Source organism: Cadophora gregata (assembly GCF_030347475.1).
Source record: "Cadophora gregata isolate MNR1 chromosome Unknown scaffold_7, whole genome shotgun sequence".
Classification (NCBI taxonomy): Eukaryota; Fungi; Ascomycota; class Leotiomycetes; order Helotiales; family Ploettnerulaceae; genus Cadophora; species Cadophora gregata.
The window spans coordinates 1,921,812-1,933,636 of record NW_026695930.1 but is presented as its reverse complement, the minus strand read 5'-3'; the positions used below and the strand labels follow the sequence as shown (position 1 = coordinate 1,933,636).

General features: G+C 35.6%; 2 protein-coding genes across 3 annotated transcripts; both read left to right on the top strand.

Moving 5' to 3' along the window:
* Positions 1-233: 233 nt before the first annotated feature.
* Positions 234-1,943, top strand: ONS95_013379 (uncharacterized protein; the record flags this gene model as incomplete). 2 transcript variants are annotated; one of them, XM_058507025.1, is made up of 5 exons in its annotated part: positions 234-511; positions 565-685; positions 739-758; positions 804-1,338; positions 1,387-1,943. In XM_058507025.1, exons 1-5 carry the CDS (start codon positions 509-511, stop codon positions 1,941-1,943), a joined length of 1,236 nt encoding a protein of 411 aa, XP_058357756.1. In that variant the 5' UTR covers positions 234-508. The 2 variants fall into 2 exon arrangements, with proteins under 2 accessions (XP_058357756.1, XP_058357755.1); XM_058507024.1 differs by having other exon boundaries at positions 234-685; positions 739-1,338.
* Positions 1,944-2,233: 290 nt separating this feature from the next.
* On the top strand, positions 2,234-3,270 carry ONS95_013378 (uncharacterized protein; the record flags this gene model as incomplete). Its single annotated transcript, XM_058507023.1, has 2 exons — positions 2,234-2,913; positions 2,970-3,270. The coding sequence occupies 2 exons, from the start codon at positions 2,234-2,236 to the stop codon at positions 3,268-3,270; spliced, it is 981 nt and encodes a 326-aa protein (XP_058357754.1).
* Between the last annotated feature and the right edge of the window lie 8,555 nt (positions 3,271-11,825).

The following is an 11,825-nucleotide window of genomic DNA, read 5'->3' as shown; positions in this document are numbered from 1 at the left end:
GCAGTGACAAGAAACTGATCTACCTATAAGGTATCAAAGACGCAAGAAATACAGTAAATAACCACGTCACTAACTAAGAGTTTAAGGCAATTCACCTTTCCTGCATTTACCTTATCGTAGGCAGGCATGTATCCGGTTCATCCAATTGCCTTCCGTGAGGCTGCCTGTAGATTTAGGTTCTGAGCAGCGCAGTGAAGCAAAGCTCGGTGGGGAGGGGAGGCGCCGGAATGCGCCAGGATTAAAGTAGCCTGATTCAGCCGTTTGTAGCGCCGGAAATCATGCATGTCTTTGTCTCGTGTAACATCACCCATGCAGCACGCAAACAGCTGTGCAAAAAGCACATTCCCATCTCGTATCTCGGGCGGGGCGCGTTCAACAGCGTTGGCCTACAGTACCAAGCCAGAGTGGAGTCACCTGTGATCAGGCGAACGATGCCCCTCACTCACTCACGATGGCTGCCCGATGAGGCTGACCGCTAAGAGCAGCCATTCCTCGTGCATCTATATGAATGGTAAAAACTCTGACTTTGCTGATGACGCGAGCACACACCCATTTATTGAGTAGTATCGATCCCTTGCATTGTATCCGAATTCTGCATCACTTCGATGGCCAGTGCGTAGACTATTCGAAAGCTACATGAGCTGTTGTGTTGACACAGTGAAACACTTCTCAAAACGACCCTTGGGTAAGTAGCCTCGCACCTTCCCTAGTGATATCATTACACTCACCTTGAGGCAGCAAACTTTCTCCGCGGTCTTGTAAGTTCAAAATATGACAGCAAGCTCCAAAAAATCATGGTGCAGATCGCAGATAATGAGAGAGCGTTTCTCCGGGACATCGAACAGACCCCACGCGAAGCGGATACAGCTCGCGCTCTGGATAATGCTCAGAGACTCGGTGCGATTTCGACAACCCTAGGAGTGCCTGCTCTGATGGAGCCAGCTGCTCAATATCAGATCCGGTTCCCCGTCACCACCGTGACAATGAGGCAGAATGCAATCTTCACGGGGCGAGATACAGACATAGTGACAATCCATAACATTTTAGATCCTTCGAAGCGAAGTCCGTCACTCTCTCCTCTCTGTGTCGTGGTGCATGGACTCGGGGGCCAAGGTAAGTCTCAACTTGCCCTTGAATACACCTACAGACACCGTCAGAGCTACGACGGGATATTCTGGTTGAGTTCAGGAACCGAAAACGGACTTGAGATCTCGTTCGCAGAGATTGCTAGAAAGGTACGACGAGCTGAGAATGGAGGCAGAGAAATTAGAGCTACCAGCCCCGAAGGGGAATTAGCTTCCGACATTGAGTATGCGCGAGATTGGCTGGAGGGCACGAGTAAGGCGAAATCTTAGATCTACCGAGCTTCATTGACTTCCGAAATAGACCGTCGATGGCTACTCATCTTTGATAACCTCGAGGACGCTGATCTTGTTGATAAATTTTTCCCAGTCAATCTAGCTGGGCATGGATCTATCATAGTTACTACACAAAAGGCGCACATGTCACCATTGACGAACGACTTCAAAAAGATGCCTCTAAGCCCTTTGATTTCCGATAGTGGTTCAGATTTGCTCTTCAGAATCCTAGACAGAGGCCCCAAGGACGACTCGGAGGAGATTGTGATGCATGAAATCTCAACATGGGTGGGGGGCCTTCCACTAGCTCTTGTCACCCTTGGAGGCTACATGAAGGTCTCAGAATCTAGTCCTACAGAACTGTTCGAAAGTTTGAAAAGATCATCAAACAGTTGGGTAAGCTCTGGAGAAGGCACTGTCCGGAATTATGACAAAACCCTAGCTACGGTATTTGACATTGCCTTGGGAGAGTTGAGTGAGAACGCCAGACATCTTGTTGATATTCTGGCGTACCTCAATCCAGATCCCGCCGAGAAACACTGCCCGCGGGGTCTCACCTCGCAATTCGCCGGTCGCTCCAAATGAACATCCTTCACGGACTGAAGAACGATAAAGATTCCGAGAAGAGGCAGCGCATCTTCCATGAAGTATTTTCCATGATCGAAGCCGTCCTACCCCCCTCTTCCCGGCTCGCACAAAATGAAAAGGACATCTGGCCAAAGTATAGGATATATGTCCCACAAGTCATCAGCTTACGCCAGAACTCGCAGTGCCCCGATCCACCCCTTCTACTTAATCTTCAGTTCGCGAGAATGCTGGCAAATATAGGGACGTACCTATGGCATACGGGAAGATACAAAGATTGTGCAGCAACTATGACAACGGCAGAAACAATCATGCGGGCGCAGGATGTAGAATTCCAGCCAACACCTGAATGGGAGGAGCTATTGAGCGACATATATCTTGTAGCGGGTATTCTAGCAGACTGCATCGGCGTCAGCAAACGAAAGGAAAGTTTAGAACACCGCCAGGTATTGCTGAGGCTCCGACAAAATGAACTCGATGCGATTCCCGTAGGTAAGCGAACGACAGACGATGAGATACGATGGGGTAATGCAAAGGGAGACCTTGCTTGTGCTTATATGCAGCGTGGGAGGTATAGCGAGGCAAAAGAAATCATGGAGGAGCTGGTTGTCTGGTTTCGAAAGTGGGGCTCCGAGACGGAATTCCCGTATGAATGGTGCAAATACTACTCATATTCGGCGTACATGTTAATGGTCGAGGGTCATGTCAATAAGGCAATAGAGTTTGCAAGGAAGGGGCTAGTGCTGGAGACTGCCCATGCTGGTGGTGAGGATGAAACCGTTTTGTCAAATCAGTACTGCCTCGCCTCGCTTCTCTTCAACGCTGGGGAGGTGGAAGAAGCGCTTGATTTGCATATGGATACCCTTCAAAAAAGGGTAAAGCTATGTGGTGAAGATTCACAGTTGACTTTGGAGAGCTACGAGGCTGTAGGGATTATTCTGCATCTACACGGCAGGGACACCGAAGCAGAGTAAGTTTCAAGGTTCTTCACCATTAGGTCCACGCATGTCTCATAACAAAGCACAGAGATCAATTCAAAAAATGTCTCGCGAATCGCAGCCGCGCAAACTGGACAGTCGAAGGCATCGCCCGAGCCCAATTCTGGCACTCCAAGGTTCACAAAAAACTTGGAAATGACGATGCGGCAGAGAAAGAGCTTAAAGCAGCACGAGCAGTAAAACAACAGTATCTCGAGATATATCAAGAATTCTTAGTTGATGATCCGGATGACGAGGCAGCTGTTTTTGACCAAATGGTGCCCATGTGGAGCATGGCCACTACTGGACCCCTCGCCAGAGGTGGAGCCAACAGAAATGTCACTAACTGAGCAAGACTTCTGTGGGCCATGATTGGATCTTCTGTGTAGCGGCGGTGTGATGGCTCACATGGAGGGGACCAATTATGTACGCCGACCTTCCATGGTACATACTTGAAGGAGCATGATGCACCTCATATATTCCAACTTGTCCATTTCTGGTCCCTATGCACTCGTCCCGAGCCGTAGAGTTCCCTCGAAGCAGGGTCGACAAAGATTACATGATGCCATGCAAACAATTTCCCAACAATGCAGATTATACTCTACCGATGGCGTTTAATGAAGTCGATGATGACGGACATACACTGTTGTAAATATCTGGGACGGTTTGGCTGGCAGTTGAGAGTTCGGGATCTAGAGTTCAATTTATTATTGATCGCTGATAATGAAATGAAGGTGAAAATGAAGTCTGTTCCTAGCAATGGTGAATGTGCAGTTTCTTTTTGCATTCCTAGATATCTTGGTTTCTGTTTATACTTCAAGGACACGGAAAATCGATCAGTGTTCCCCTGCGCTTTGGCGTTTGGATCCCTCTTCAATGAGTATTCCGATAACATCAATTAGGCAACTGAGCACCCCTCATCAGACGATCAAAATTTAGCCAGAGGGTAGTCTGCTCCAAGCGTCCTAGCGTTGGAACGAGCTCTCTGAAAGCACTCGAAATGTTTGTTTGGTTGTTTTGCTGTTCACTGGCTGTCTTGGCTCGGCTAACATGAGATAGATAGCTTAAGTGTGGTAGATCTACTCGAGCTTTTCGGAGCTTTTCGAGGTACAGAGAACTACTCTTGCAAAATATCGCAATTGAAAGGAACGTCAATTCAAGAGACGAGATACTCAGAAGGTGAGCAATGCAAAGTTGATCGGCACAGCACGTGACTTTATGCGTTAAGTAAAATCTTTGTGCTCGTCCCAGATGAATACTTCAGTCATAGTACACAATTTCGCTCGGTTGTATTGATTCTAGTTGAAATTATTTGGTTTCTGTCCAGGTGTTGTGTCACCGATAGCCATTATCGTCAATCCGACGTAAGAGTCATCAACTCCTGACAAGTGACAAGCCACTTGTTCATATCTGGAAGCTTGTAATGTCCGGCAGAGGCGCAAGTACCTGAAATTTGACTAAACCCTTGAAAAAGGAGTATCTGAGTGAGATGTGACTCTTCTGGGTCTTGCAGACCTGCCAGATGACGAACTCAGACAATTCTCTTATCCTTAGCGGCCGCGCGGTGTAATATGTAATTGGCTGCCTACCTTATAGTGTTAGTTAAGAGAGGTTTAGCCCGGAACGTATTTTTGCCTTACTAAACCTACCTGACGTAGTGCTCCTTTACTACACTACCTTTTAATACTCTTATAACCTTTATAGAATATAAAAATAGTAATTAAAATATAGCAGATTTATTTATTTAGTTAGAATTAGTATTAGAAGTATAGTTATAAAGCTAGAGATAAGTACTTTAAAGAGAGAGAGGATACTAAGGAAGAGGAAACTAGAGCTAGATTTATATAATATCTAGGAAAGAATAAGAACTTAATATATAAAGAATCCTAGGAGTATATAAGATAGTATAAAACTAATAAAGAATATAATTATATTTTATTAGCTAAGAAGCTATAAGATAGACTCGTTAGAGCTAAGATCTTTACTTAGCTTGATTTATAAGAAGTATATAATCTTATTAAAATAGCTACTAAGAGTAAAGAAGAGAAAATAGTATTTCGTACTTATTTTAGTTACTATAAGTATATAGTTATACCTTTTAGCTTAACTAATATACCGGCTATATTTTAGTATTTAATTAATAATATTTTATAGCTTTACTTAGATATAATATATATATATATACTATTTAGATAATATACTAGTCTACTCTAAATTAGAAAAGTAATATATAAAAGATATTATAGCTATCCTTTAAAGATTAGAAGATATCTACTTATTACTTAAACTAGAAAAGTATAACTTCTATATAAATAAAATTATCTTCTTAAGCTATATAATTACTATTATAAGATTAGCTATAGATCCTAAAAAGATTAAAGTAATTATTAAGTAGATAAGGCCTATAAATATTAAGAAAGTATAATTATTCTTTAAGTTTACTAACTTCTATAAGCGATTTATTAAAAACTACTTAAAAATCACTAGGATACTTATAGAATTAACTTATAAGGATAAAGAATTCCACTAGTCTAATAGTATATAAAAGGCGTTTAAAGTACTTAAAGTAGCTTTTATCACGGAACTAATACTTACTTCCTTTACTTCTGATAAAGAAATATATATAAAGATAGATTCTTTAGATTACGCTATTAGAGCTATACTTAGCTAGCTAAGCGAGGATAGAAGATAATAATTAGTTACTTACTATTCGCGGAAACTATTACTAGTAGAACTTAACTATAATATATATAATAAAGAATTACTAGTAATTATAAATATAATATATAAATAGAAAGTCTACTTTAAAGGCGTTACTTATAAAGTATAGATCTTAATAGACTATAAGAATCTTTTTTAGCTACTAGCTATCTTCTATCTAATATACTTATAGTTCTTATAAACTACTTTATACTTTACCTCTTATAGTAGACCTCCTAAGCTAATAAGGCCTAGTTCTTAATAAGTAACCCTAGTAGCTATATTAGTCTAGTAGTAAGTATTATAGCTAACTTAATATAAGCTCTCTTCTCTTTAAGTAACTTCCTAAGTTTTATTTACTTTTAGCTCTAAAAGTTTAAGTTAAAGTAGCTTTAGTTCTAGAGTCTATTCTAGTTCCTAAGCCTCTTTCTTACTATTACTTAGTATTAGCTCTATATTATTATCCGGCTTAGAGCTATTATTATCTTAATATATATAATCCTTAGAGAGCGTACTAATAATAATTCGCTTAAGCTAATCTATAATACTTATAGAATCTTACTTACTATTATTAGAGTTATTTAACTAAGTATAGATATAATTCTCCTTAAGCTTATTAATAGTTATATATTAATATATTATAGCGAGATATTATATTAGTTTATTATAAAAGCTATACTCTATTATATTAGTATATTTTCTATTTACTTATAACTTCTTTTATTAATAAGAGCTAGCTATATAATTAAGAAAGCTATACTTAAAGTATACTAGCTTCTTCTCTTATTACTTACTTATAACTTTCTTAAATAGCTTACTACTATATAGCTTTCCTTAATAACTTAGCTTCTAGAATATTATATTAAGTTCTATTTCCTAAGAGTAGAATAGTTTTTTATTATTACTTCCTTTTCTTTAATATATATATTTTAAAGTAGTATTAGCTTTTTCTCTTAAGTACTTTCTTATAATTTTAGTTATTAATCTTAATAGCTATCTTAATAAGTTCTTATAAGCTAGTAAGTATATCTGATCTTACTATCTTATCTTTTACTTTATCTTTTAACTCTTTATAATATTATACTTAAAAAGTATTATTATTTTAGCTAGTTTAATTCACGAATTATTAGAAAGTAGTAGTATATATAGTTACTAACCTAACTTATTTTAAGTTTTATATTAGTAAAAAGATCTGGCTCCAGGTAGCCGCCGGCTAGCCGCTAAAAGCGCTATTTTCGCGATTTTTAGCCTAAGTTATATATCAATTAATTTAATAGCTAGCGACTCCTAAGGCCGTATATAATAATTTTAGCCGGCGCCCTTAGCGCCCTAGGCGCCTTCAACGTTATAAGTACTTATAAGCCTAATTAGGACTAGCGTATAAAATAAAAGTAGGTCCGATTTTTTATTTATTATATAAGGTATATTAGTAAGCTTACTAAAAGCTTTAATAATACTAAGAATACTAAGGATACTAAGGATACTAAGGATACTAATAAGAGTATACCTTATAAGAGGTATTATTAGGCTTATATCGCCCGATTAGGTAAGGCGGCGACTCACCCTTATATAGAATTTACCCGAATTAAATTATAAGCTTATTAGCGATTTTTTAGCGTAGATATTTATAGCGTTAAAGGCTTAGTGAGACTAGTTTTAAAGATATATGTAGAAAGTATAGGTCTTTTTAAATTCTTAGTTAAAATCCACGCTAGTCTAACTATTTTTAGTTAGTTTAAAATCTAAAAATAAACCTAACTTTTAATTTTTAATTCTAATTAAAAATGTTATATCTTTCCTAATTAGGTCTAGCTTATGTATAAAAGTAGGTCTTATAAAAGGCGCCTAAGGCGTATAAGACAGCCTTTTATTATTTAAGGCCGATATACGACGGCCTCTTATATTTTAAAGCGCCTTAAGCGTAAAAAGCGACTATTTAGTGAAAACAGCGAAAATAGTGTTACGGACCCCTTGGCGCTATAGTTCAGTTAGCACCTATATAATAATAAAACTATTAGTAGTACTATAGGGGCATTAGTACTAATAAGGGAGCAGTACTATCGATAGGGTAGTACTAGCTAGGGAATAGTACAGGATAAGCGAGTAGTACTACTATACACTCACGCTTCGGTAGTAATAGTTACTTAGATTATAGTAGATGATAAGTCACGTGATAGATCCCTAGATCTTTAGATCCCCTTATAGGAAAACAGATCTAAGGATCTAAGGATCTAGTATCTTAAGGGATCTAAAGCGAATAAAAGTTCTATATAAGACTAGTATATCTACTATTAGATAAGAGCTTTATACTTAACTTTAAATAGTATTCTAATACTTAGTAACTATCTTCTTATTTATATGATATACCTACCTCTCGATTATTAGAGATTAACTGTAGCTTTCTATATTTATAGTAAGTAAATACCGGACTATTACACTTTAAGCACCTTCTTATTAGAGGTACTAACTTACGAAGATAATATATCCTCTGTTAAAGGATCGTTAAACGACTACTTAGCTCCTACTAAAGTCTTCGACTTAAAGAATATACCTAAGATCGCTACCCCGGATCTCTATAATAGAGACCGATCTAAGCTTAGAGTATACCTCACGTAAGTTAAGCTTTATATAAGCTTTAATAGTTACTAGTTCGCTATAAAGACTAATAAAGTCCTTTAGGCTTTATCTTTTCTCTAGGGATCTACTTTTAACTAGATTAAGACTTTCCTCTTAGACTATATTTAGAACTAAACTAAGGATAGGAGAGTCTCTATAGTAATAACTAAGGAATCTTAGAAGATCTTTATAACTTTTAAAGGTTTTAAGTATAAGATTAATTATATCTTTAGCGATATTAATTAGAACTATACTACTAAATAGAATATCTAGAACCTAAAGTAGGTCGGGTTAGCGATTACGTATACTACTGCCTTCTAGTAATTCGCGAATTAGACTAGCTAGAATAATAATACCCTTCAGGTATAGTACTATAAAGAGTTAAAAAATAGAGTGAAAGATAAGATAGTAAGATTAGACGCGCTTACTAACTTATAAGAACTTATTAAGATAGCTATTAAGATTAATAATCGAAATTATAAGAGAGTACTTAAGAAAAAAAGCTAATACCGCTCCGGAATATATATATACTAAGGAAGAGGGAGTAATAATAAGAAACTATTCTACTCTCGGGAAATAGAACTTAATATAATATTCCGGAAGCTAAGTTATTAAGGAAAGCTGCGTAACACCGGGCTATCTAAGAAAGTTATAGATAAATAACGTAAGAAGAAGCTATACTTTGAATATAGCCTCCTTAGTTATATAGCCGGCTCTTATTATTAAAAGAAGTCTTAGATAAGTAAGAAGCACGCTAACGTAATAGGATAAGGCTCTTATAATAAACTAATATAATAACTCGCTACGACGTATTAATATATAACTATAGACGAGCTTAAGGAGAATTATATCTATACTTAGTTAGGCGATTCTAACGATAGTAAGCGAGATTCCGTGAGTATTATAAGTTAGCTTAAGTAAACTATCGTTAGTACGCCCCCTAAGGACTATATATATTAAGATAACGATAGCTCTAAGCTAGATAATAATATAGAGCTAATACTAAGTGATAGTAAGGAGGAGGCTTAGGAACTTAATTAGACTCTAGAACTAGAGCTACCTTAACTTAAACTCTTAGGACTAAGAGTAGGTGAAACTTAGGAAGTTACCTAAAGAGAAGAGAGCTTATATTAAGTTAGCTATAACACTTGCTACTAAACTAATATAGCCACCGGGGTTACTTATTAAGAACTAGGCCTTATTAGCTTAGGGGGTCTACTGTAGGAGGTAAGGTATAAAGTAGTCTACTAGGACTATAAGCGTATTAGATAGAGAATAGCCGGTAGCTAGGAAGGACCGACGACCTTTATATAGTACTTACTACTCTAGAATACTGTTATTCTTAATACTAGCGCGCTACTAGAGGTAAGCGAGGAATAGGAAATTATAGCTAAGAACTAATATAATAAGATATAGGTCTATGTTAATAATAATAGCCGGTACTATTACAAGATATATAACCTAGTAACTTACACTGAACTTGGAATAGGATTTATATATAAAGTCAGCCTAAGCTATAGTAATTGAAGAGTATAAGAGAATATCCTTAACTATAGTATATATTAGGAATATTTCTATATATAGTAACTTACTGCTATTAGAGATAAGTATCTTACGTTAGAAGTAAAAATCAAGAGGGTTAAGCTTTAGGTAATAGTAGACTCTAGAGTATAAGGGAACTTTATATCTCCTACTATTATACTTAAGCACTACTTATTAACTAAAGTAAAGGATAAGGGATACTATCTAGTACTAGCGAATAGTAAGGTTACCTCCGATAGACTAATTAAGGTCTAGACTACTCTAATCTATATAAGTATCACTGGATACTCTAAAATAATCTAATTTAATATTATTAAGATTAGAAAGTATAATATTATCCTAAGGTTACTATAGATAGAAAAGTATAATCCTATTATTAATTAGTAGATAAGAAAACTTAAGTTTAGTTATTACTAAGACTACTATTATCTACTAGGAATAAAAGTAGTAAGTATTCGAGAGGTTAGTACTACCTCTAAGGAAAAGCTCGGATACTAAGATAAGAGTCTACTAATAAAGGATATACTATTAGTATATAAGAAGTTTATAGTACTATTTAAGGAGGAATAAGGTATCGAGGCCTTACTAAAACACTAGGACTACGATTATCAGATTAAGTTAGAACTAAGTACTAAACTAATATTCTAACTACTTAAGGAATATTTAGCGATAGACTTAATAATAATTAAGTAATATATTAATAAAAACCTAGCGAAGGGATTTATCTGAGAGTCTAAATCTCTATAGGGGAGTAATGTCTTATTCGCGGAGAAGAAAGATAAGGGGTAATAAATATATATTAACTACTATTAATTAAATAATACTATAAAGAAGGATTATTATATACTACTATTAGCTAAGGAGCTATAGGATAGACTTATTAGAGCTAAGATTTTCACTTAGCTTAACCTACAAGGAGTATATAACCTTATTAAGATAGCTAAGAGTAAAGAAGAAAAAATAGTATTTCACACTTATTTTAGTTACTATAAGTACATAGTTATACCCTTTAGCTTAACTAATACACTAGCTATATTTCAGCGTCTAATTAATAATATTTTATAGCCTTACTTAGATATAACGTGTATATATTATTTGGATAATATACTAGTCTACTCTAAATTAGAAGAGTAATATATAAAGGATATCACAGCTATCCTTTAGAGGCTAGAAGACGCCTACCTATTACTTAAACTAGAAAAGTATAATTTCCATATAAATAAGGTTATTTTCCTAGGCTATATAGTTATTACTATAGGATTAGCTATAGATCCTAAAAAGATTAAAGTAATTATTAAGTAGATAGGGCTTATAAATATCAAGGAAATATAATTATTCCTCGGGTTTACTAACTTCTATAGGCGGTTTATTAAAGACTACTTGAAAATCACTGGGCTACTTATAGAGTTAACTTATAAGAACAAGGAATTCTATTAATCCGATAGTGTATAAAAAGTGTTTAAGGCACTTAAAGCAGCTTTTATTATAGAACTAGTACTTACTTCCTTTACTTCTGATAAAGAAATACGTATAGAGATAGACTTTTTAGACTATACTATTAGAGCTATACTTAGCTAGCCGGGTAAGGACAGAAGATAGTAATTAATCGCTTACTATTCGCGGAAACTATTACTAGCAGAACTTAACTATAATATATATAATAAGAAGTTACTAGTAATTATAGACGTAGTATACAAATAGAAAGTCTACCTTAAAAGCGCTACTTATAAGGTATAAATCCTAATAGACTATAAGAATCTTATTTACTTTACAACTACTAAGGAACTGAACTAATAGTAGGTTTATTAGTACGAAATACTCTCTACTATTAAGCTTTAAATTTCTTATATTAAAGGAACGGAAAATACTTAAGCTAATACTCTAAGTCGGAAACTAGAGTACCTTATAAATAAAACCTATAAATCTCATACTATACTATAGAAAGATAGCGATTTATTAGTTATTAATAGCTAATAGCTAGCTGCGATAAGATAGCTAGTTATAAAGAAAATCTAGAAAAGCTATACTAATAACCCGGTTATAGCTG